The sequence below is a fragment of the Amblyomma maculatum genome, chromosome 1 (assembly GCF_055883805.1).
Source record: "Amblyomma maculatum isolate TAMU_Amacu chromosome 1, ASM5588380v1, whole genome shotgun sequence".
NCBI lineage: Eukaryota > Metazoa > Arthropoda > Arachnida > Ixodida > Ixodidae > Amblyomma > Amblyomma maculatum.
This window is the reverse complement of record NC_139344.1, coordinates 362,164,471-362,188,987: the sequence shown is the minus strand read 5'-3', so window position 1 is coordinate 362,188,987 and position 24,517 is coordinate 362,164,471. Positions and strand designations below refer to the sequence as shown.

Here is a 24,517-nt window from a genome sequence, read left to right as displayed (position 1 = left end):
AACATACTAAACGTGATGACGCCCCCTCTCATAAAAAAAACCAAACACATAATTTAACGGTCTAAAAAAATATCTGAACTTTCACTTTACTGAAATAAAGACTGGGTTGGCGAAAAAAAGTTAGTCCAAAAATTAGGGGAATCCCCTGAGTGGAGTTGGATTTATAATAAGGGAGCGATTACTCATTGACATTCACCTAAGTGCAACCATGCGGTTAAAAGGAAAGCTCTACAGCTTTCTCAGAATCTTCGCGGTTAAAGAGAAATCAAGATTATGGACAGGGTCTAATCGCTTTAAATAGGAAGCTCTTGTCGAACCATACAAAATGCTTCCGTAATCTAACTTCGGGACTACTAGAGAGCAATAGGTATGCAACAGGCATTCTATATCAGATCCCCAGCATTTCTGCGGCAGTAGTTTCAGGACATTTACTTTTCGTTTTTCGACGGCCACAGAATGAAAGGCGAGGTTTCACACATTTACTGCAATTTCGTGGTCCATCGTTGAGCACCTTTTCTCGGATTTATTTGCAAATTGGTTTGCACGAATTCAGATATATTGTATACATACTTTTAGCATTGATATCAGGCATTACAAAACACACTCTGCATGACATAACCAAATGCCATGCACAGTATGGTGCTGCCACCGATAAACTATAAAATGTTCAGCCGCCTCCCTTCAAACTGTTATCTCTGTTGTAAGCTTATAGTAATGCTTGGTTGGGCTAACTGGCAGTGAGTAGCCTATTCTAAAGGTTCATGATAAACAATGCTTTGCTGATAGACTGTCATCATGCTACACTGTCCCTTTCCTGTACCACCTTTTGCAGGAGATAGATGGTCAGGCCCTGTTGCTGCTCACGTTGCCCCTGGTCCAAGAATTCCTCGAGCTGCAGCTGGCTCCAGCCGTACAGTTTTGTCAGCTTCTGGAGAGAATAAAGCTGGCCTTCTACCTCCAGTATGCCAAGTGAAGTGAGAGGCGACGGGTATCCACCCGTCATATTGACCACAGACTTGCCGTCAACGGCAGCAAACAAGTGGACCCGTCTGCAGGCAGAGGATCGTGGCGAACGACTGTGCTCGTGCAGTGATATGCTCGAATGACTAGAGTGTGTGCTCCGCTGAAAGATGTCCTGGAAAGATGATGTCCAGTGTTCCGTGACTGCATCTGGCTCTTTTCAATTGCTGATGTGCGTGGTCATTTGCTTCACCCACCACATTATGCATTTGCACCAGCTCTGTTTGCTTTGATCCAGTGGCATTAATTTCAGGTGTCCCACTTGACCTTATCGTTAGCTGGATTGTCCGACATCAGATATGCTGTACTGCTTTGGCAAAGCTGTGGGCTTGTTTTCTTTTTGTGCGCATTCTCTGGAAGAATGCAGATGCCTCAGATTTGAAGTGTAGTCAATAAGCATTTCTGTCAAGTGTTAGCTTTTTCTGGGAATTTTTTCTTAGACTTTTATAAATTTCCTATAAATTAACGTTGGTTGCATTAGAATGGAAATGGTAGTGTGTAATCGATTATTTCAAGGACATCTTTAATTTGGAACAGGTGTGCACAATGGTGGAAACAAAGGAAACCAAACACCTTCATAGAGAGCAAGTTTGTCAGAGCGAACGCTTTGGGAATGGGTTAGTTTTCACTTTGGCAAGACAAAGAACAGAAGAAAGCTCATATGAGAGGTATTCTTGCACATTGCCATTTTGCATCTTCTCTTTCTTAAAGACAGGGCCAAAATGCTATCCACTGACAGCATTCCAGACTTCCTCAACCGAGTACAGCCTCCTTGAAGAATTCCCAAGGGCGGCAAAATCTAGAACATTGAGTTGCTTGCATAAATGAATTGGCATATTGCAAGCTGCAAAGTAATGGTTACCTTTTCCTTGCATGAGTGTCGGTAGTCGGTATATACTAAGTGCCATGTCCCCCTTTCTCAATTTTATTATAATCCAAATTTACCTGTGTTAAATGGCAGGTTTATTGAATGCATGAGTGAGTGTGCATGCGATGATTAATATAGGGTCGTCAGATGGTGCACTGGTATCAGTGCTGCCCACTTAATTGTGCTGTATGCCCAAGGCCATTGAAGAGTGGCTCGGCTTTGCCTGTCAAACTAAACAACATGGCACGCACAGAACTGCTTTTTACTTCGGGAGAAAGCAGCAAAGTTTTGCATTTTCCAATGCCAAGGCTGATCTGTGAGCACTTGTTGACATAATGTATTCGGTGGTTTGTTGTGTTTGCATTGTGTAGCATCTATGCACACATGTGTGGGCAGTCATAGGGCTTACTCGTTCCTATTGTAACTGAAGTCTTTGTGTGGCGTTATTGAAGCCTCGGATTGGCTTCAACACGCATTCGGCAATATCTTCTAACCTGCAAAAGGTTGTTAAGGCGAATTTCCAGAGGGTTACTGATAAGTGTGTGCTTCTCCTTGTGTTGCTTTGATGACAAGCTCTGCGTAGAGTGCCCCAGCTTTTTTCAGCAACATCGTACTCTGCGAGCAATTTAATTTCGGAGCCTAGAGTTGCAAGAAAGAAAGCATGTACGGTTATTTTTCTCACTGACCACGACATATCATTAATGGAATTGTTATACTTGTCTCAAGAGTGGCTAATAGAGTGGAAGTCGATGTTTAGGTATGAGCGGCTACTGCAGTTTCTGCAAGCAGGAAAGACCTGCAAATGCTCTTCGGTGAGTCAGCAGCAATAGACGCGAAATGACAACTATGATGCGCGCATGCTTCAGGTGATATCGAATGATGCTCTGGGCACAACTACTAGGGCGACATCATTTGTCTCACTGTGGCGACTAACAGCAGACGAGTTAAACGAAACAGCGAATGCCAACTGTACGGCATTCTGCATTATTTAAACATGCGCATACAGGTAAAAATTATTTAATACTGCTGATGTCATAATGCCACCAAATGGATATCGTGTACTTGAAACAAGCACTCCTTGCAGTCTTGACACGTTCTCTGTCCTGTTTTGAAATGGAGGGTGCTTTTGTGAGACTTGTACAGTTGAGAATGAATCGGTACGCGTGTATGTGACGGCAGAGCCGAAGGACTTCAGTGAAAGGCAAGGAGTGATGGACGTTGTGTGCTATACCAAAGTTGAAAAAAAAGGTTGTTATCTATGATCAAAGAGTTTAAAAGCAAGTGTTATTTTCCCTCTGTCAATAAAATATACAAAAACATTGGTGTTCTCTCAATTTGCTGGTTTTCTGAGGTTTAAACATACGGGAAGCATTCATCTTCTAACGAGTCATCGTCCCACGCGATTCGTGGTGGCAAACCTCGTCACAAAGGGATGCCAACGCAGTGGGAAACTTCTATGGCGGAAATAGTGTGTGATGCCTTTAGAAGATGAAACTGAATGGTTTTTGCAGACATGGTCTAATGATAATGCATTGGGTGGAGTTCTGCAAAAAGGAGAAAAAATATTAAATGCAAATGCAGAAACATGAAAACATAGCTGCTGGAGGCGAAATGTTTCCAAAGGACAGGCCTGATGTCCACAAAGTGAAAATCAACCATTTTAGTATTTGGTCTCCCATAATACGCCTGCCAACTATGCAGATCTTGTCCCGTTCATTGCATTTGGAGTCTTAACATTTGTGTGTTTAAAGGGACAGAACACTGGCCAAAAAAATTCAGACACTTTGGCGACTAAAGTGATGAGAGGCGAAAGCCCGAGTGCTGCATTCTGCTACGCGATTGTTGCGCATGTAGTGATGAATCCTGCTAAGAGTAAAGTGAGCGACTACTCTCACATTCTGCGAGTGCATTTGTTCAGTGAATTCTGCTTGGCAGCGACGAGATCGCGCTTCTTGTATCTTCGCAGCTGTATGTTCACTGTTGTGTGGTTGATTTTATCAGTGCGTGGCATTAATTAGTAATTAATTAGATCATTGCAACTAATTAGGAGCTATTAATAATTAGTAAGCAGTTAATAATTAATTGTTTAAATATTAATTAGTACTTGATCATTGGCATATGGCCATATAAGGCACGCATTCACGCATACTGTGGTGGTGCTCTGTGATTTTGCCATTGAAAATCTGAAGTGCTATCCAGTGGAAAAACCCTATTACCTTCACTGTAGTACCCCACGTGACTAGTCAGCAAAATATAGTCAATTTTCGTAAGTGTCCATTGTTCTTTTTTTTTCTAGAAGTGCTTGTCACAATTTATATTTTGCACTCTGTTTACACAAAAGCCACCCCTCCTTTCGTACTGCAAGAGGCATGCTTTCAGGTTTTGCCACCAGATGGCGCCAAAGTGTTTGGAATTCCGTGAATGAAGCGATGATACTAGTGCTCACTAAACATTTCGTCGACGAGGTGTGCATTACTGTGCCGTAACAGTCTTGAGTGTGAAACTGAAAAGGAAGTTACTCTAAGCAAAAAATGTCTAATTACTGTCCTGCGAGTGAAATTATTATTTGTTTTCAGTAAGTCTTTTCTGTCTACCACCAGTCGCCATCGCGGTCGCTCCTCATGGTTTCCAGCATCGGACTACATAAACACGGGCGCATGCACTGATCGAAAAATTGTAGGCAAAATTTTCTACGGTGTTTCTACACAAAAAAACTATGGAATCGAAACATTTTCACTGCGGCGAAAAAAATTTGAGGCTTATATTCTAGTGTTCTGTCCCTATAACCTTGATCATGACTTTGATTACGGCTGTAAGTGTATGCTGCAGAACATGTAGCAATGAAGCCATTCAGCAGCGCACAAGGCTGGTGCAAATGTTTGCAATAGTAAACAGTTTGCGAATAGTATTTGTTATTTGATTTGACTTGAAATGAACCTCCCGAGCATTTGGAACTTGCGGAATTTCCTGTTCACCTGAACTTGCATCCAAAGTTCACTGCACTTCGAAACGACATCCTGCATCTTTTGTACAATAGCACAGTCAACAACTGGATATGAAAATGACTGTGAAGGAAGCAAGCTGCTTATATTTTGTTTTTGATCCCTTACCTTGTGTTTCACAACAACCCCTTTCATATTATGCACATTTCGATTGGCATACCTATCACCTTTTATTTTACGAGGATGACTGAAATGAAAGCTTCAGAAAGAGACTAATTCTCGCATTAAAGTGGCAATGTTTCGTTTTTGACCTTTTGGTTTAGAATGGCATTTGCTTTTCCCATGGGGCTTGGCATGTTGCAGAAGTGAGAAACGAGGGCAAAAGCATATTGTTGAGGACGGCACCTTTGCTTCAGCACTAGAAGCCTTAAATCTAGCAGTGACAGTGTCAGGAAATATCACACAGCACGAATATGCAACGAAAATATTGCAGAATTTAGCGCATTACGGGACATGGCGTAAATGTTGTGTTTTGTCACATTTTTCCAGTAGCACACTTGTGAATCTTGTATGGCATGTAACTAACTTCACCCGGTTTCATGCAGGCCCTTTCTGTACAAAAAGACTGGGTATATGGAATGCTGTATAAAGTGTACGTACCAGACTTTTCAGTAGGGTATACAGTGCAGTTATGACTATAATTTTATTTACAAATACCATGCGAATTCTGAAGTAAAATGCTTGCTGTTTATTAATTTTTCTTTCTCACTATACAATATTCAAGGCTCGAAGGCATTTTTTTCCCCATATTCGTATTCGATTCATATTAAAAAATTGCAAAATTTGCACGCTTTTTGTTTTAAAGCAAGCGTACAAACCCCGCTCTACAGAATAGCTGGAATATTCGCCATCATGAGAAAAAAAGATCATGGCCATGGCTGTGGTAGTTGTCAGGTGACATAGCTTCACACTGGTTGGCCTGACTGTTGTGCGACGTCACGAGACCGCATGACATGGCAACAACCTTCCAGTGCCCTTCGGCAACGAGTAAGATAAGCTACCCCTATTCCATGCAGGCACATTCATATGGCTTGACTAAGCGGTAATATTTGTTAAAAGCTATTCACTATACCTACGTTCATATTCAAAACTATTTTAAAATAATTTGGTTTGATTTACAATGAAATTTCGCCATTCGTATTTTATGTTCGCAAACAAGAATTTTATGTTCACACACCTCTACTCTGCACCTTTCACTTGTTTATACTATATATCACAGGGAAATATTACCGTGTGTTTGGAACAATAATTCAAATTAATTTCTTTGATTTTGGCTTCCATGTGCTGGCTCAGCCAAGCAGCCTGTTGGTTGCTTAGTGGGCTTTGAAGTTCCAATAAAGTTTTTCCATCCATCCATTGAAGTTCCAAAGCGACTAAAGCTATGAAAGATGCTGTTAGTAGACGGCGCTGGAAATTTCGACCACCTGGGGTTTTTTAACGTGCACTGACATCACACAGCACACAGACGCCACACTGTTTCGCTTCCATCTACATGAAGCTGCCGCGGCCAGAATTTGATCCCACATTCTTTTATGTGTATTTCTGTTTGGAAATAGAAGTTGATTGAGTTGAAGTTGATCCTTGGGCAGAGCAGTCAAGGGCCCTAATCACTGCACCACTGCAGCTGGGCATCAAGCAGCCCATCTCACCACAACCTATCTGTAGCAACCAAATATATTTCTTGTTACAAAAGATGTCATGGAAATCTGTTCCCATAACAGTTCTTAAATAAGTATGGACACCAAATTTTGGTGGCATTTTTCTTCTTGTTAATAATGCGTAAGACAACCTTGTATATAGATCCCCACAGTTTTCGCCTAACTGAATTTTTTTTTCTCATCAGTTTTGATTTCAGCAGCCGAGAGATGACTCTGGTGTCACAATCAAGTCTAAGTCACGCATGAGGGAAAAAAAGAACAGCGATATACTCGTTCCTCTGTCGTTTTGAATTCACTAAAACACGAAGCCAGCCTGTCTCAAGAGCAGGAATTGCAGAAAGAGAATAGTTAGCAATTACATCGCTGTTATTTCAAGCCTTGCGTGACATAGACTTGCGTGACCTAGACTAGACCTAGACTGACTTCACAGCTATCGCTCGGCTGCTGAAACCGAAACAGGTGAGAGAAAAAAAAAAAAAAAATCGATCATAAATTATTCAGCAGTCGTAGGTGAATATCACATGGCTATCCACATACAGTAATATCCTACAAACCATTACAAAGGATACAACACGAACCCAAAAATTAGACGTCTATACTTCTTTAAAACAACCACACCTTACACTACCAGTCGCTCCGAGAGCATGGAAGATGCAAAGAACTACACAGAAGTTTCTTGACATGAAGGAAATATAATGCATCTAAATACACATAGTATTCAGTAATGGATTGATTGAAAGATGAAATTATTTTTTGTTATTGTCTTCGTCTATGCTGCTCCACTTCCACAGAATGCATCGCTGTTATTAGAAGAGCCCCCACATATTCAGTGCAGGCACCAAGAACAGATTGCAATGTGATTTATTAACAAGATACTGCATGCACATGTGTGATGGGCCCATGGTGGCAAGGTATATTGTTGCACAGCGCTGATACACAACTAAAAATGGCATACGGGTCATACACTGGACAAGAACTAGCATGAGATAAATCACAAATAAGCAACAGAACTGATAAGATGCGATCTGAAGCATGGGAGAGGGGCTGCTAACCGCAAATGGTTGCAGACACTTAGTACATGCAAAGAGCTGCTTCGCGCACAAAAGCAGCGACACTGAAATATCAAAACAGATAGTTGCATGCGATATTACATTTAAAGTGGCTAGCGCATATGTAGCTATCAGTAAATAACAGACATACATGCGCATCAGTACTAAGATGACGGAAAATGCAGACATTGGTATGGCAGCAGTTTCAAGCTAGCGGTTCATTGACCAGCTACTGCCAAGTACCCTCAACACATACTAAGCGCAACGCCGAATGCACCATAGGGCTGGCAAAGAAAGTTGCAATGCTACAAGCACGGTGCAAAAAATTGTTCCCTCTCGCTAGGTAAAGCTTCCCTGCTGACAAGAATATGACTCCACACATGCGCCTGTTGGAAAATACTAAGCCTGCTCAAGAAGCATACATCTATCATCGCGGTAGCAAAGTTGTTGCAATGCATTAACGAGAGGTAACAATCGGTAGCTCCCTTTGCCAGCCCCAGTGAATGCGCCTGAAGCATCTCCATCAACATGACCTGCCACTCTCGGCCCTAAGCTCACACAGCTGCTGTCGGCCCTGTCGACCCTGCAAGTGTAAAAGAGGAAAGGCACTAAGTGGGCGGTATCTACTAAAACCTGCCGGCTCGGGACGTCACTTCGTGAGGCCACAGTCAAGCAGGCCTGCTCGCGCTGCCGGATACTTGGTGAGAGCTGCAAACGCGGACACGAGATGCCGCAGGTCAAGGCGGTGCGCAATTGGCTCAATTGTGCCGGGACAAAGCTATGCGCTCTGGTCGGTACTCTCGCCGCAGGCGTACCGCTCGAAGTCCATGATGTCGATGCGGCCCTCGGCGACCACCCGGCCCACTCGCACGCTTGGGTCGACCACGTAGTCCTGGAACAGTAGTCGGCTCTCGTCTTCTTCCTCCTCGGCAAGTGGCTGCACAGAGTTGAGCAGCTGACTTGCAGTAACACTGGAGACATGATAGCATAAAGGATGCTACATCCCAAGCATCCATACTTTCATTCTTCCCCGTGCTCCTCGTTCGCTCCCATCCACTGCTCCCGCCTCTTTGCTTTTAGTTTCCTTTTACGGCTATGCCAACATTCAACACACGGACAGGTACGTAAGAGCGGTGCTAAAAAAAAATCTCGTTACGTGCAGTAATATGAAATATGATCAGAATAACTGGACACAACAACATTCCAAGCAGATGTGCACAAGCTTCCGAAGAAACCCCCCCCCCCCCCCCCCCCCCCCCCCCCAAATTATCGTCCCATCTCTCTTACCAGTACACGCTGTAAATTATTGGAACAAGTAGTTTTCACGAAACTTGTCAATTTTCTTCGACTCTATTTCCTTCTTCACACCCGTAAAGCACGGTTTTCAAAAATCATATTCACGTGATACCCAACTTGCCTGCTTAGCCTAACAAGCTCCAGCTTATCTTAAATAGAGAATCAGAGGCTGGTTGCATTTTCTTTGATTTCTTTAAAGCTTTTGACAAGTCATGTCACTGCTTATTACTTTTTAAGCTAAATCAGTTGAACATTTATCATAACATTGTGAATAGATTGAATACTTCCTTCTTATCTGATCACAGTTTTTTTCCCGCTAACAATTATAATTCACCTTTCAGTGATGTTTACTCGGGTGTGCCTCAAAGTTCAGTTACTGGACCGCTTTTGTTTCTTATTTACAAAAGACCTTCTTCCGAAGTAGAAAATAAAATCCCCAATAATGCTAATCTTCTTCACAGCGATCTTTGTACATTTCTTCTTGGTACAGCGATTGGTTTATGAGCCTAAACATAGCAAATGTAAAGTTATGAGAGTATCCAGACCTGCTAACGCCCCTTTCAAATGCTGCCTAAATAACGTGCCCCTAGAATCTGTCACTACATATAAATACTTGGGCATCCACATTTCTGCAGACCTCACCTAGTCGCACATATCGAGTACATTACAAACAACGCTAACCGCATGTCAGGCTATGTACGCCGAAACTCTGTCAAAATTCCGTCATTTCTTAAATCATTGCTTCACAAAACACTAATCCATTCTCAACTGGAATATATGGGGCCCTAAACTTTTATAGAGACCCCCATGATAATAAGCTAATTATTTCGCTAGAGTTAGACAAGCGTAACGAGCATGAAAACGTATAATCACTAGCGTGCCGTCAAAAAATTATTTGTCTCGGTCTTTTACATAAACTGTACCATCATTCAACACTACAGAACGCGCTCATTCCTCCTCCTCATACGTGCCGCACCGATCATCGCTACAAGGTTGGAACTCAAGCATTTAACACTGCATCAGCATTGCAGCCTTTCATGCCTGCTGCTTTATGTGAATGGAACCACCTTGCCGCTGAAACCGTCGAAATCGATGATAACCAGTATGTTCGCAAGCAATGCATTAACTAATGTTGTACGAATAGCACAATTATTTTTGTTATGCTCACTGTTCTTCTTTCTGTATTTTTCTATATTCTCATTTGTAACCACTCTCCTCTTTAAAGCCTCCAGCGGGGTTCAATAAATAAATAAATAAATAAATAAAATCTCCTGAGTTAGCATGAATGCTGTCCCTAAACCGCTTCCACACCTGTTCCTCCTCAGTTGCTTCACTGCTGTCCTCGGCTGCTTGGCTCCCCTCCTCCTGCTTCTCTTTGGCCTTTGCCTCACTCTCCTCTGCTTCCTTCTCAAGCTTCTCCTTCTCTTCCTTCTCCAACAAGAGGTAGTCATCCAGCAGGCCAATTGACTTGGGATTCAGCGCCACCACCTGCTGGCACAGCCGGCGGCCCAGCTCTTCCATCTCCTCCTCGCTCAGCGGGCTGTCCCCAAGGTCACGGTACGCAACCAGGGCGCCATACCGACCTGCACGCAACAGCCCAAGGTTGACCCCAGATGGTGGAATGTCACACCAAACTTAGGTTGAGAGCGGCCACGAGGCAACTGGAGACACTAGCCTGTCTGTCAAGGCCACAGTCATGGCCATCACGCGGTAAAGCATAGCCAAGGCCAATCTATTGAAACAGCACATGTGAGAACATTTCATCTAATATACTGCCGAGACCATCTCCGAAGCAAGCCAGAGCCCCCCCAGTGCTAACAACTTCCACCGCCATGAGCGCCTTTTGTCTCCCCACTTGGCTTCGCACGTCCTAGAGCAGTAGTTTTCAACAGGGTTCTGCAGAGCCCTTGGGTCCCTCGAGCACTTTCATTCCATGCATGCGCTAGACCAAACTTCTCTTATCCCCCAATTTATTTTGGGACTGATGATCACAGTTCAATGATCCCGATTCAAAACTGTAGAAGTGATTGATTGATTTGCGGTGTTTTATGTCCCAAAGCGACTCGGGCTATAAGAGACGCCCAGTGGAGGGCTTTGGAAATTTTGACCACCTGGGAGCGTTTTCTACCGTGCACTGACATCGCACAGCACACAGACGCCTTGCTTTTCACCTGCAAAAGCCGTACAAGCGCGCTTCCCCATCTGACACTGCTGTCCTCAGCAGCCAAGTGATCCGGTGGGCGACGAAACCAGTCCAGCCCACTGTGAGAAGATTCCTGTTTCTTGCATTCAGTTCAGTTCAGTCGTGTCCGACTCTTCGTGACCCTATGGACCATGTCACGCCACGCTTTCCGGTCTCTCACTATCTTCCTAACATCACATAACTTCATCTGCAGTGCCTCGAGGATGCCATCTAACCATCGCGTTCGCTGCCTACCCCTTCTCCGGCGACCCTCAACCTTTCCCAACATCAAATCTTTCTCCAGCGACTCCTCTCTTCTCATCAGATGACCAAAGTAGCTGAGCTTTAACTTTAAAATTTGACCCTCCAATGAGCAGTCAGGGTTTATGGTCGACAATATCGACTGATTTGATCTTCTGGCAGTCCAAGGAACTCTCAAGAGTCTTCGCCAGCACCACAATTCAAACGCGTCAATTCTTCGGCGGTCAGCCTTTTTCACAGTCCAACTCTCGCATCCATACATCACAACTGGAAAGACCATAGCACGAGTTATACGGATCTTGGTTGGCAGACTAATGTCTCTGCTCTTTACTAGGCGGTCAAGGCTAACCATTGCTCTCTTTCCCAGAAGCAGGCGTCTCCTAATTTCATGGCTGCAGTCTCCTTCCGAGGTAACCTTGGAGCCCAAGAACAGAAAATCTAACACAGCTTCCACTTCTTGTCCATTGATGCTCCAGGACTTGATAGGGCAAGACGCCATGATCTTTGTCTTTTTAATGTTCAGTTTAAGCCCGAACTTCTCACTCTCTTCTTGTACGCGCATCAGAAGTCTCTTGAGTTCCACTTCACTTTCTGCCATTAAAGTGGTATCATCCGCATATCTAAGGTTGTTGATACGTTTTCCAGCAATCTTCACTCCAGCTGAAGACTCCTCCAGGCCGGCCTTCCTCATGATGCACTCTGCATATAGGTTAAATAGGCAGGGCGACAGTATGCAGCCTTGCCTCACTCCTTTCTCGATCGGAAACCAATCAGTAAGACCATGCCCAGTTCTGACTGTGGCCTCTTGCCCTTCATACAGGTTCCTGAGACAGATGAGGTGAATTGGAACTCCCATCTCTTGGAGAGCTTGCCACAATCTGCTGTGATCTACGCAGTCAAACGCTTTCGCATAATCAATAAAGCAGAAGTAGATGGGTTTCTGGAACTCTCTTGCTTTTTCCATGATCCAGCGAAGGTTAGCAATTTGGTCTCTAGTTCCTCTGCCCTTGCGAAACCCAGCTTGCACGTCCGGAAGCTCCCGATCCACATACTGCTGCAGCCTACCTTGGAGGATTTTCAGCATCACCTTGCTAGCATGCGAAATAAGCGCGATCGTGCGGTAATTGGAACAATCTTTGGCACTGCCTTTCTTTGGAATGGGGATGTAAACTGACCTCCTCCAATCCTGTGGCCACTGCAGGGTTGTCCAAATCTTCTGACATAATGTATACAGAATGTTAACAGCGTCATGGTTGAGGTTTTGAAGCAACTCAGCTGGAATGCCATCAATTCCGCTAGCTTTGTTCTTAGCAAGGCTGGCTAAGGCCCATTCAACTTCACTCTTCAGGATGTTCGGCTCGAGATCAGTAATCACAACCGTCTTATGTTGGGTTTGCACATTCGGGTCCTTCTTGTACAGTTCTTCTGTGTATTCCTGCCACCTCTTCTTTATCTCTGAGGCTTCAGTGAGGTCCTTGCCTTGTTTGTCCTTTATCACGCCCAGCTTAGCACAGAAGCTTCCTTTGATATCTTTGATTGTCTTATACAGAGCTCTTGTGTTCCTTAATTGGCTGTTGTCCTCAACTGCTTGGCACTGTATGTTAAGGAAGGCATTCTTAGCTCTCCTTGCTATTTTCTGAAAATCCGCATTGAGAACCTTGTATCTTTCTCTTTCCCCCATAACTTTTGCCATCCTCCTTTCCTCAGCTATTTGCAATGCCTCTTCAGATAACCAGTTTGCTTTCTTGCATTTCTTTTGCTTTGGAACTACCTTAGTAGCAACTTCTTGTATTATATCACGAACATCAGTCCACATCTCTTCGGGCTCTCTGTCATTTAGATCTAATTCTTGAAATCGATTCCTCACTTCCACAGCATATTCTAATGGAATTTGATCCAGAGCATACCTGAAAGGCCTTCTAGTTTTCTGCGTTTTCCTCAATCGAAGCTTAATTTCGGCAACAAGAAGCTGATGATCGGTGCCACAATCGGCCCCAGGCCTTGTTTTTACTGCTTGTATAGCGCTTCTCCATCTCTGCCGGCAAAGAATATAATCGATCTGATTCCTGTACAGACCGTCCGGTGAAGTCCATGTGTACAGGCGCCTCTTGTGCTGTTGAAAATGAGTATTCGCTATGGTCAGGTTGTTTTCTTGACAAAACTCTACTAGCCTCTGCCCAGCTTCATTTGGCTCGCCAAGACCGAACTTGCCTATAATTCCGGATATTTCTTCACTCCCGACCTTAGCATTCCAGTCGCCTATGAGAAAAACGACGTCTGATGATGGGGTGCGGTCTAAAAGGCATTGTAGGTCCGCATAAAATCTCTCAACGTCAGCTTCTTCAGCAGCAGTGGTCGGTGCATAGACTTGGATAACTGTTATGTTGAAAGGGTGACCTTGGATCCGAAGTGAAATCATTCGGTCGTTTTTGGGGGTGTACCCTAGCACTGCTTTGCCCATTCTTCTGTTCACTATGAGAGCGACCCCATTCCTTCTCTTGGATTCGTGGCCACAAAAAAAGACATAATGGTCGCCGGAGTTAAATTCTCCCATTCCGGTCCACTTGAGCTCGCTGATACCCAAGATATCGATGTTCAATCTGTCCATTTCTCGCTTGACGACATCCAGTTTACCTTGCGTCATAGATCTTACATTCCATGTTGCTATATGATATATCTCCTTGCAACATCGGACTTTCCGGTCGCTTCCCGACACATCCACAACTGAGCGTCCTTTTGGCTTTAGCCCAGCCGCTTCATTTGTCCTGGAGCTACTAGGAATCGCCCTTTGTTCATCCCCAGTAACATGTAGGACGCCTTCCAACCTGGGGGGCTCTTGCATTGCAATCACCCAAATCGTGTGGTCAGCACATCTTGTTTGGGTTAACTAAGATATGTGGAAAGTGTGCTCGAGGAATTTTAAATAAGGCAAACTGCTGGTAGCATAAAGGTTCGCTACACAGCCAGTTAATTTTTTTTTTTTTTTTACCCTGAACATTTCTTTGACGTGCCACGGATTTATGCATCACTTTCTACATGCATGTTAGGTAGGAAAGGACGGAAGGAAATACCTATGGGGTTCCGAGCACCTCTTGAAAGCCATAAGGGGCTCTCTAAGGGTTATCTAAGGGTAAAAAGATTGTTAGCTCGAATTCTACTGACTCTTGTACTCTTTCTTTGACCTAGTGTGGTCGTGGCTTGCTATGAGCTTTCCACGCTGTTTGAGTTGCAGCAGTGGATACTGTTGGGTTCGCAACCATGTAGAAGCTTAGTGAAACGAAACAGATAGCTGAAAACACACAAACAAGAATGTACTGATGGACAGGTGAAGCATACAAAGACCAACAAGGGAAAGGTTGTGAAGGTGATTTTCATGCATAGGAAAAAAAATAAAGAAAAAGCTGCTACACGATGAGGCGCAAGGATGAAGATATCGCAAAATTTGCCAACCTTCTCATCGCAGGGCCCAGTACTACTGGCTGTACAGTGTAAATAAATGATAGGACCTATGGAGGACCCACAACGCCATGAACGCATTAAAAATCCTTGCAACTTGGGTACGGCTCCACCAAGACCAGGCTAGCTCACCAAAGCAGGGGTACTTCTTCTCCCCGTTGTTGCTGTTCTGTGGGTGGCAGTATCCGGCGATCAGCGTGGTGCCGGCCTCACCCCTGAGGCAGAGGGCCCGCCGAACGGCGAGCTGCTCGCCAAGTTTGCCCACGGCCAGCGCCCGTGCCTCTTCCACCGTGTGGCCGTCCTTGATGCGCAGCTTCTCCAGCTCCTTGGTGCCCAGACGCACCTGCTCATGAGTACAGCACAGCAGAATAGTGGCAACACTGACCTCCCCATAAAACGACAGAAATAAAAGTAGACAAAAAAAAAAAAAAAAAAGACGCCGGCTTAGCCACAACTAAATGAAAGCTTTGTGCGTGAAAAATAAATAAGCTTTCACACTGATATAGGCTTTCAGGAAGGTGCAATTATGACCAACGTGTGTTCAGACCGCAACGCACTACTGCAATGTGACATCATAGACCTTGACGCTCAGCTAGGCCTAGTAGGCTGAACTAAGCCTAATGCACGACCAAGCTTAGGAAGGCATACTTACACCAATGCGCATTCAGACCTGTTTGTCTGAGCTTCATTTCCTAACCTGTGCCTAATACAGATTTAACTAGCGTTAATTATGCCTAATTAACATTGGCAGCCTTAATTTTGGCCATGGTAATCATGATCACTCCTGGCAAGTAGTATTATAATAAAGGGCCATTTTTTTAAACGTATACCAGCTATACTAGTGTAGCAAAAAAACCTTAGTCCTGTATACATGGACTCAACAAAGTCGGGTCAAGTTAGCCCGTCGATAAAAAAAAAAAAAAAAAAAAAAAAAAAAAAAAAAAAAAAAATCAAGTTTTCAGCTTCATGTTTAAGCAGTCAGCTTGAGTAAAGTAGGCGGCAGAGCAAGTCGAATTAACTCACCTGCAGGGGCCAGGTTAACTTGCTTGACCCGACTGTCTAAAGCACGTAAACGCTGTCGAGTCTGGGAGTCGTACTATGGGCAACTCTGTGATTAGAAAGCTTCTGGTGTGGAGCGTCAGGGAATTGAATGCTTTCTAGCCCTCATCAACAATAAAAAATAATAAGCGGAACTCTCGGTAGTGAAAGGTAATGGAATCAAATATGAACAGAAACCTTGCACAATAAGTGCAAATCTTAACACTAGGCGCTGCTGGTATAGTTACTCATTAGAAGCGAGTTCATGTAGACACCAAGTAGGTCGAGTCCATGTATACGGGGCTACACTGGTGTGGCTGGTGTAGGTTAAAAAAAAAATATGCCTCTTATGTATAGCATTGCTAGGCTTGGTTGTTGCCACAGCAACTCTGTTAGGTGGGCCGAATCCGAAAACCAGTGAAATCATTGCTTTTGACTAGGAGTGCTTCTGCAATAAAAAAAAAAAAAAAAAAGCACCAAGAAAAACCTAGTCTAATTATTACTTTTGGTAGAAATCGATTCTCTGGCTCTTCCCGCTTGTGTCAGTGGTCTTTTTTTGCGACTAGAATGCAGCACCCTATTGTTACAGTGCGACTCTTTTGTTGTGCTCAATGCTGACACTTGATGCTTTGATTATAGCTTAAAAGAATAAAAAAAAAAAGGAAAAAGAAAAACAGAGAACTCTGTTGCAAATTTTAGTTCTACAAAGCACATAAAAGCTTTGACAACAGTGAGTTCTGCGTAATTTATGAAAAAGGTAATCACGCACAACTTTTTGCCCCTTGTTGTTTCATACTGGTGCCCACATCTTAGCAAAAGAATTAAAATTTGGGGTTTGATACCCAAGGTGAAATGCGAGCTATGAGGGACACTGTAGTGGAGGGACCCGGACTGATTTAAACCACCCGGGGACATTTAACATATGCTGACACAGCTCAGTGATCAAGGGCAACAGTGGTTAAGTTTTCTAACAAAAGAACTGTACTGCATTGTTCCACAACTGCTGCAAGCAAGGACAATGCCCCCCTGCCCCCCCAACGCTGCTGCAGTGCACCTTCATGATGGTGGTTTCCAAGGAAGGCAGCTTCTTTGCATGGCTCGTGCACGACCGCACCAGCTGCTCCACAAACTTTTGGAAGTCAGGGGTGCGAGCCACAAAGTCCGTTTCGCAGTTCACCTGCATCACATTTTATTCACTTTAGTTTCATTCTCACCTCCAGTGACACAAGAACCCAAACAGCAAACGAATATCACCCCCCCCCCTGTAAAAACCACCCCCGCACCCTTAAAAGATGCATTTCGTGTCTATAATTTACACTCTACAGAAAGGTCTAAAAAAGGGCGCATTGATGTACCGATGCACTAATGGGTGCAGTGCTGCTTGCTGCACCCAAGGAAAGGGTGCATCAGTACCTCAAGGCAACTTTTCAGAAGAGTGTGAGTTATAGAAACAAAAAGGGTGCAATTTAATTTTTATTTTACAGTGCAAGCTGTGCAATAAAACCGACTAAAGCAAGGCTCTGGGCCCCTCAACATCAGCTGTGTTAAAGAGGTTTGCCACGGTGCGATTAAATAGAATTCAAACCAGCCTTCTCTCCCCTTCAAGTTTGAATTACAGGGTGATTACTCGACTGCACCTGGTCTAGTCTGATTGTCTATGCCATATTCGTTGGTGCAGTGCTCATTTGGATTACACTTCCATTACGGCAAAAGCGAGAATATGGAGGCATGAGTTGCCGGAGGAGGCATGAGAGGGCGAAAGGAGTTTTACCGCCCCTTCAGACTGGTTAGCCGAAAAGAAAATTAGTACTGTATTCTCCTGTGCGTAAGACGCATCCCTCATATTTACGGTATTTTGTGCCGCATCAAAAGTGTTCTAAACAAAATGGCAGCGCATTTAGGATTTAGCGTGCCAAAGTGGCCCTGTGTACGAGGAATACAATAGTTGAGGGGTCAGGATTAATGCCTATTAACCTCGGGTTCTTTAATGCGCACTGACATCCCACGGCACACAGATAACGTGTTTTGCCTGCATCAAAGTGCTTGTTCACCTATGAGTGTAAAAATTAAACAAGTCTACATTTTCATCCCCAGCCAAAATGACTTCGCATATGCTCACAAGTACATTTCACGAATGAACATGTCTAAAAGACATTTCTTTCAATCAAGTACACTGTCAAGTCTGAACATATCAAGCCCAGATGATTCCTATTTTAGGCTATAATCCCTTGAATATCCTACCTTAACAAACGAGACAAGTATTGGAGTTTTATATACTGCGCAGTATATAAAATCCCAATTTCAGGGATTGTTCACTACCTGCAAGGGATGTTTTTTCTTTCTAATGGTGACCTTTTACCACTTTTCGCGTGCTGAGGTGAATCTGCAGCATCACCTTTGGGACCCGATGGAAACGCTTTCACTGTGAAACTGCGTCACAAGGTGAACGTGAGTTGTGCTTGAGAATGGCATCCCATTTACTGTACTCATTTCCAACACGACAACAGCACATTTCTGTCATGTGGTAAAGCCAGCCCAACTAGCTAGAAGGCGAGTAAATGGCAGCTGCTTTCCAGTGATGCCACGCAGGAATTATGATGCTCAGAGGCTGAATTCGCGCGAAATACTGGCACCGGTAGTCACTGCGAGGCGGGGAACAGCAATTGTAAGAAACATAGCTCACTTCTGAGGACTTGTACGCAACATGTGCGTTCTGTGGCACTTGATCTACACATTGCAACCATTTGAGAGGAATTTTTTGAACCCCCTTTCAGAGGCCTTTTCATAGTAACATGTTGTGAGTTGCCCTTTCCTTGTAAACAAAAATTTTGGCAGCTACGACAACATCCAGGATTTCTAAAGAAAGGGAAAATGGGCACATATGATGCTAATGCAGTTTCTCCTGTTTCCACTGCTTTATCTTTTCAACGTGCGCCCCTGGTATCAGTCTTAGCTGTTCATTCAGAACTTGAGTATAGTTTAAACACACATGCTCAAAGCTCCCCTAAAACTGGTTCTGCGCGTGCTTTCCTCTTAATCAGCGCCAACAGTGCTGACTGAGGGATGCTTAACGTAGGTGTCAATTAGAGATATGTGTCAGTGAAATGCACTGAAATGTGTTTCAGCATGCTCGCTCTATAATGAATGTAAAGGAACTACAAAAACTTGTTTTATCGAAGGAGTGAGTTATCAGAAGTGACCCCAAAAGGAGGAGCATATCAGGCACTGCAAATGTCGCTGTTCCATGAGAAACTTTCAATGCAACGCACACATTAACATGACTGCTGGTGCTGGCAACGTGGCAAGGTGGCCCGCTGAGACACGAACAGACCCATACCTCGGCCATGGCTGCGTAGGGCCCATCGATGTGGACGGCAACCAGGCCCTGGGTGGTTGAGCGGCCCTGCATTTGCGCTGCCTTGGCCCAGCCGTGCTTCTTGGCCTCCTCAGCAAGCCACTTCTCAGCCTGAATCATCGTCCAGCACATTGCTGTCACAATGAGGACCTCAAGCATGAAAGCAGAGGTCGCTTAGACTTTTTGCTGCACCAGATGATTCATAGCTACTTAAAGTGTAGCAACTGCACACAAAACACACACAAAGTACTTGCTCTTTCACTGCTGTCTGCATACATTTTTTTATTTAGTTGCAATAATTGCTCACCTCAGGGCGAGAACACCTGTAGGACATAATGATAAAGACGAAGCACAACACACAAGGACAAAGAGAAGTAGACCCTGTAGGAACTTAGCACGCTTTCTTTTTGTGCTCATCTGGCACATATGCATCGTGCGTGAGAATGACTTATGACTGAAGCTGGAAAAATCAACTTTTCTCGAGAGGTCTGTTTATGCTACCTCAAAGCCACTGTAATTATGATGCAGGTGCCTGAAAACTACAACATATATCAGTGCAAAATAAAAGAACACAAATGACTCGGTGTCAGTCAGACGAAAACAAGATGAAACAATTTTTTTTTACACGAACTTCAGTAATATAGCAACAAAGCATGCCATGATTTGAGAGTTTGGGCTTGTTTAATGCTGGAGATCCTCAAACTACAATAAAAAAATGCAGACACGCAAGTTAATTACATTTTGATAACAGTGAATGCTTTCCACCTCTGGTTTGACAGAGAACAAACTTGCTGCAACCTATTCTTTGTCACCCAAATTAACATGACGGAAAAGAGGCACACTGTGGCAACAACAGCTACCTACCTTTGAACAGTGCATGTCCATTAAGCCACAGCACGGATACACATCGGAATTCTTGAGCAAAGAAAAAATATGTTCCAGTAATATTCAATGAAGTGAGAATTTGTACAATCTGCAGTTGAGTGCCCTCCATCATGAACAGCTGTTTGCAGACAAACTAGACATGCGACATGAAGTGCACCTTCTTCAGGTCATTGTTGCTGGCCTCCAGTGCCTTCTTGCAATTGGAGAATGTGTAGCCTGTCTTCCTACGCAATTCCATGAGGGTAGCCTTCTCCACAACATGAAGCGAGGCACACGTCTGTAGGCATCGTGTCAGCACCTGAGCAAACATGCTAAAGCCGACACGCCACCTGGAGTGAAAAAGGAGGAGGAAGAGGGGTTTAATTGGCTGCACTTTGACCTCTCTGTTTACTTATTTGCAAGAAAAAGTAAACCAAATTTCTGTTCTTGTTGAATGTAGATTGCAGAATAAGGTGCATAAGGGCTTGAAACACCACCAGAACTATTGAACAGGTTTCGTTCATTAATGGACTGCAGAAATAACAGCACAAGAGACTGAGCGATGCAATAACAAAGTATATGTCATTTTGGCCACAGCGGTTACAGTATGTTATGCAAAAAGTGAGCACGGTCAGCCAGGTAGCCAGCTTTTATTACAATAAAAACCAACTTAAATCTGCCGTCATCTGCACTATTAAGTGGAATGAACCGTTGCTTTCATTTCTCTCGGAAGCAATGAAACTTAAATTCCTCATACAGAGGAGGACATTGACAGTTTCTGGAGCAATGCTTCACATCTTCCACTGATGCAAATTTGAGCAAACTCTGCACCAGTTCAATAACAGTGTCTGTATTGCGTCTCACATAACACAACATAATACACCTACTTCAGCGGTGATAGATTATTCTCCTCGCTAACCTATTTTTGAATAGACAGAAAAAAGGCGTCTAAAGCAAGAAAACTGCATTGTGACAAAGGGGCACCAATACCGCTGCCTCCTCGACTTGATCGGTCAAACATTTATTTATTAACAACTGTATTTAACAACTATATTTCCTAATAGCTCCCTTTATGTCTTGATGCAATAAATAACATACTAAAAAAAGAAATATCTTCCATTGTAAATACAGTATGGCATGGTATAGTACATGGGGTCTAAAGTCCCAAAGCGATATCAGCTATAAGGGACACCGCAGTGAAGGGCTCCTATAATTTCGACTACCTCGGGTTCTCTATACCATGCACTGACAGTGCATAGTACATGACCTCCTTGCATTTCAGCTCCATCAAAATGCAGTCCCCATGGCCAGGATCAAGGCTGCATCCTCAGAATCGGTAGTTAAGCGCCACAACCACTGAGCCAACGAAGCGGAGGTCAGTTGCAGTAATGTCAGAGCAACTGCTAGATTACTGAGAAAAACTGCACTATAAAGTGAACTTATAAATTTATACTAGCTTCTGCACGCAACTAACTTGCTGAAATGATAAATCATGTGCCCTTCATCAGGCACATAAAGCAAATCTATAGCATAATTCAAAGTAAGACTCCTACACGATATAACAACATGACACGCTTGCTGAAACTTTCACTCATTTAGTCCAGAAAGTCGGCCTTTGCCAACAGTGATTTCACGGCATGCTTGCAGTCTCTCTGGCATTCGAAACTTTGGAAAATGCAGCTTGTGCAATTTAATAAAAATTTCATCCTTTTCCAACGAGAAATAGAAACTGCTGATTTTCATGCAATCTGCATTTCATGTAACGAGCAAGTTATTATAGAAATAAAGCAAGGCCTACAGATTTCGGAAGCTAATATATAGTGTCTGCACCACAGAAAAAAAAAAAAAAAAAAAAAAAAAAAAAAAGTGGCTAAATGCAGGTGGAGATTTGGAGGGCTGATAGATACATTTAGGGGGCGGGGAGACTAACGCACAATGTCAATTATATGCTGAAATACTTATCCCTTGCCTAAGCATCCTTACAATACTCTGATTGCTACCAAAGTAACAATGCCTTTCAGTGTTGCACTCTGGCAGAAAATGTAAAGCAGTTTAGAGAATCGCACACAATGTTTTACATCCGATCGCAAGCTGCACTAGCCAGATGCTTGCAATTTCACAATGCTACAGGAAGCACAAGTGTGGACCTTGCGCTGGGCATTCACAGAAGGGAGAGAAGAGGCGAAAAGGTGAACACTGCTCAATGCCCTTCGGTATAGTCACAAAACCTGAAAACGGGGCTAAAACGAAGAGTGTGTTGTATTCTGGCTAGTGCACGAGTTTGAGGGCAATAGGAGATATGATGGAACTGCTATATTTTAAACTCAGGCACTCCATTACTTCTAGCAAAAGATGTTGGCATCCTCTGTCAGACCGCAGATACCTGGATTCACTATCATTATAATGTACTCAGTTTGTTATCCCTGCCAAACAGAAGATACCTTGGCAAGCAAAATGTGGTACTGGTTGGAAGCTGTGACCTCGCCCCCAAAAGTGGTGGATGGTTTGAGTGCACACAGTTTGTTCACAAAGCACAGCAGATGAAGTTAAAGGACAATGACCATGGTCAGTGACCTGCGAACTACATCTGCTTGACCCCAGAAAATTTATTTGCACTGGTGTGGCTCTAGGTTAGTCTGAAAGAAGACTGTTTTGGTACAATGGCATAGGTCAAGTTGAAGCAAAATGTATTCTCTGCCGTGCATATTAAGTAAAGATTGCTTTCCCTGCTACAAATGGTGGTAGCAATCCTGCAGTTGCTTTTAAGACTATTTTCAACTGCACACATGCAGCACTCCCTCCCCTGCAAATAATTAAAAAATTTGCATTATTCTACACTCCAATAAAAAGCAGTAACTGCTCCAAGAATAAGTTCATAATAAGTAATAGTAAGTAAAATCTCAGCTCCACCAAACAAACTCTGTGTGCCAAAATAAACAAAATTTAAAGAATTAAACACAACTGAGAAAACAAAATTTTCTTTCAGGCCCAAAAAAACAGGTAGGCAATTCCATGATGCATATCACTGTAGAACCGTTATTCCCAGCACAAGCAATCCAGGATCGGTAAATGCAAGTGAAGACACTGCTTGACAATAAAGATCTGTTGTTGCTTTTGATGTAGGAGACCTTGAAGGTTTCGCTTCAAGTCATATCAAGGTAGGAGCTCCAACTGCTGTGCAAGTGTTATGACCATTTGCAGACAGGGTTGCCTAAACAAAATAGGATAATTTCTGCGCACTGTAGATGACCGAAATAGCCGGACAGTAAGCTCGTTATGCTGATCACGCATGCACAATCATCAATCAGACACTGCCATAGTTTTGGCCGGAGTTTTTGACGCAGAATTCCTCGGCGTGCCGGCCGAATTCAGTGGGCTCTGCTCTTTTCAAACCTGCAGCACATACCTGCTACTCAAGAAGTCACAACTAATTATTGACCTCTGTCATAAATTGTGTGCAAGGTCATATAGTTATATAGGACCCTCACAATGAAAGCCAAAATTCAAATCCCTAGGCAAGGACAACAGCCCATGTTATTGCCCGTGAGCATCGGTGATGCAAGGCACTGAAGGCCCAACGCAAATTCACGACCCGCTTAGAATACTTTTTGCATCTTAATTGGTCATTCACTGCTCAACTGGTAGGTAAAGTGCTGGGGACATGACAACGCATATGCATTTAACAGGAGATCACGAGGACTCTTCAGGCCGCTAAAAGCAATTTGTTGCTCGTCATAAGCAAAATGAAGATAGAAGCAACTTCTAAATCGACTCGGAGTATTATGCTACGACGCCGGCAGGAGCCTCAAGATCACAACCACTTTACCCGATGTGAACAGTTCCTCGTGTTTGTCTTTATGTAGCTCTTGTGATTCCACATACACTTGTCACGCGCAAAGGCCTTGGCTCCTCGGATGTGCCTCAGTTTTCTTAAGTTATTCACTGCTATTCAGCTAGCTAGGAGCAGAGCGGAGGGAAAACGTGGTTCGCGTACGCATGCTCACCTGCGTTTTTCGCCTAACCAAGAAATCAAAACTTTCGGCACCGACGCCCTCCGATCCGCAGCGCGATAGAGCACGCAGCGCACTTGCACTTGGCACGAAAGAAGTCGTAGGTACCACGAAGCGAAACGAAGTCACCAACGCATGTGGGCATAGGCGCGGCAAGGCCAGCACCAGCGGCAGCAGGTAGGAGTCAGAAGTGCGAGCTGCGCGTGGCTGCGGCTGCGCATCGCCAGGCGCATCGGAACAATTGCAATTCAATCCAATCCAATCCAATTCAATCGATTTCTACGCTTGCGTACGGTGACTCTTCTTGCGTTATGTACTTGCGTTTCAAACATAAATGTCGCACCACAAGAGGTTTGCTTTACTGCTTAAGGCCTTTAGAATTGGTGAAATTTTTGAAATAAACTTACGAGTGATTTTTTGGTATTGTTATTTTCATGTATGGAGTGTGCGCATAGAAG

General features: G+C 43.8%; 2 protein-coding genes across 6 annotated transcripts in view; one reads left to right on the top strand and one right to left on the bottom strand.

The window, feature by feature from the left end:
• Positions 1-3,207, top strand: part of LOC146207953 (scm-like with four MBT domains protein 2) — a 45,415-nt gene extending 42,208 nt beyond the window's left edge. For all 4 annotated transcript variants that reach the window (XM_084591664.1, XM_084591663.1, XM_084591661.1 and 1 more), the window contains exon 21: positions 833-3,207. In XM_084591664.1, the coding sequence (XP_084447790.1) occupies positions 833-973 (141 nt within the window). In that variant the 3' untranslated portion in view covers positions 974-3,207. The remainder of the gene's footprint in view (positions 1-832) is intronic.
• A 4,184-nt stretch (positions 3,208-7,391) lies between these two features.
• Positions 7,392-24,252, bottom strand: mEFTs (elongation factor Ts, mitochondrial). 2 transcript variants are annotated; one of them, XM_084591659.1, is made up of 7 exons: positions 24,054-24,252; positions 20,228-20,399; positions 19,168-19,296; positions 16,885-17,007; positions 14,925-15,135; positions 10,205-10,476; positions 7,392-8,534 (listed from the first exon to the last, which is right to left on the bottom strand). In XM_084591659.1, the coding sequence occupies exons 2-7, from the start codon at positions 20,378-20,380 to the stop codon at positions 8,376-8,378; spliced, it is 1,047 nt and encodes a 348-aa protein (XP_084447785.1). In that variant the 5' UTR covers positions 20,381-20,399; positions 24,054-24,252; the 3' UTR covers positions 7,392-8,375. The 2 variants fall into 2 exon arrangements, with proteins under 2 accessions (XP_084447785.1, XP_084447786.1); XM_084591660.1 differs by lacking the exon at positions 24,054-24,252 and adding an exon at positions 23,876-24,031.
• Positions 24,253-24,517: the final 265 nt, after the last annotated feature.

Coding starts and splice junctions, on each gene's coding strand:
- mEFTs (XM_084591659.1), bottom strand. CDS start 20,380: ATGTTTGCTCAGGTGCTGACACGATGCCTACAGACGTGTGCCTCGCTT. Junction 19,297..20,227: donor GCAACAATGACCTGAAGAAG/GTGCACTTCATG, acceptor ACGATGATTCAG/GCTGAGAAGTGGCTTGCTGA. Junction 15,136..16,884: donor TGGAAACCACCATCATGAAG/GTGCACTGCAGC, acceptor ACTCATGAGCAG/GTGCGTCTGGGCACCAAGGA.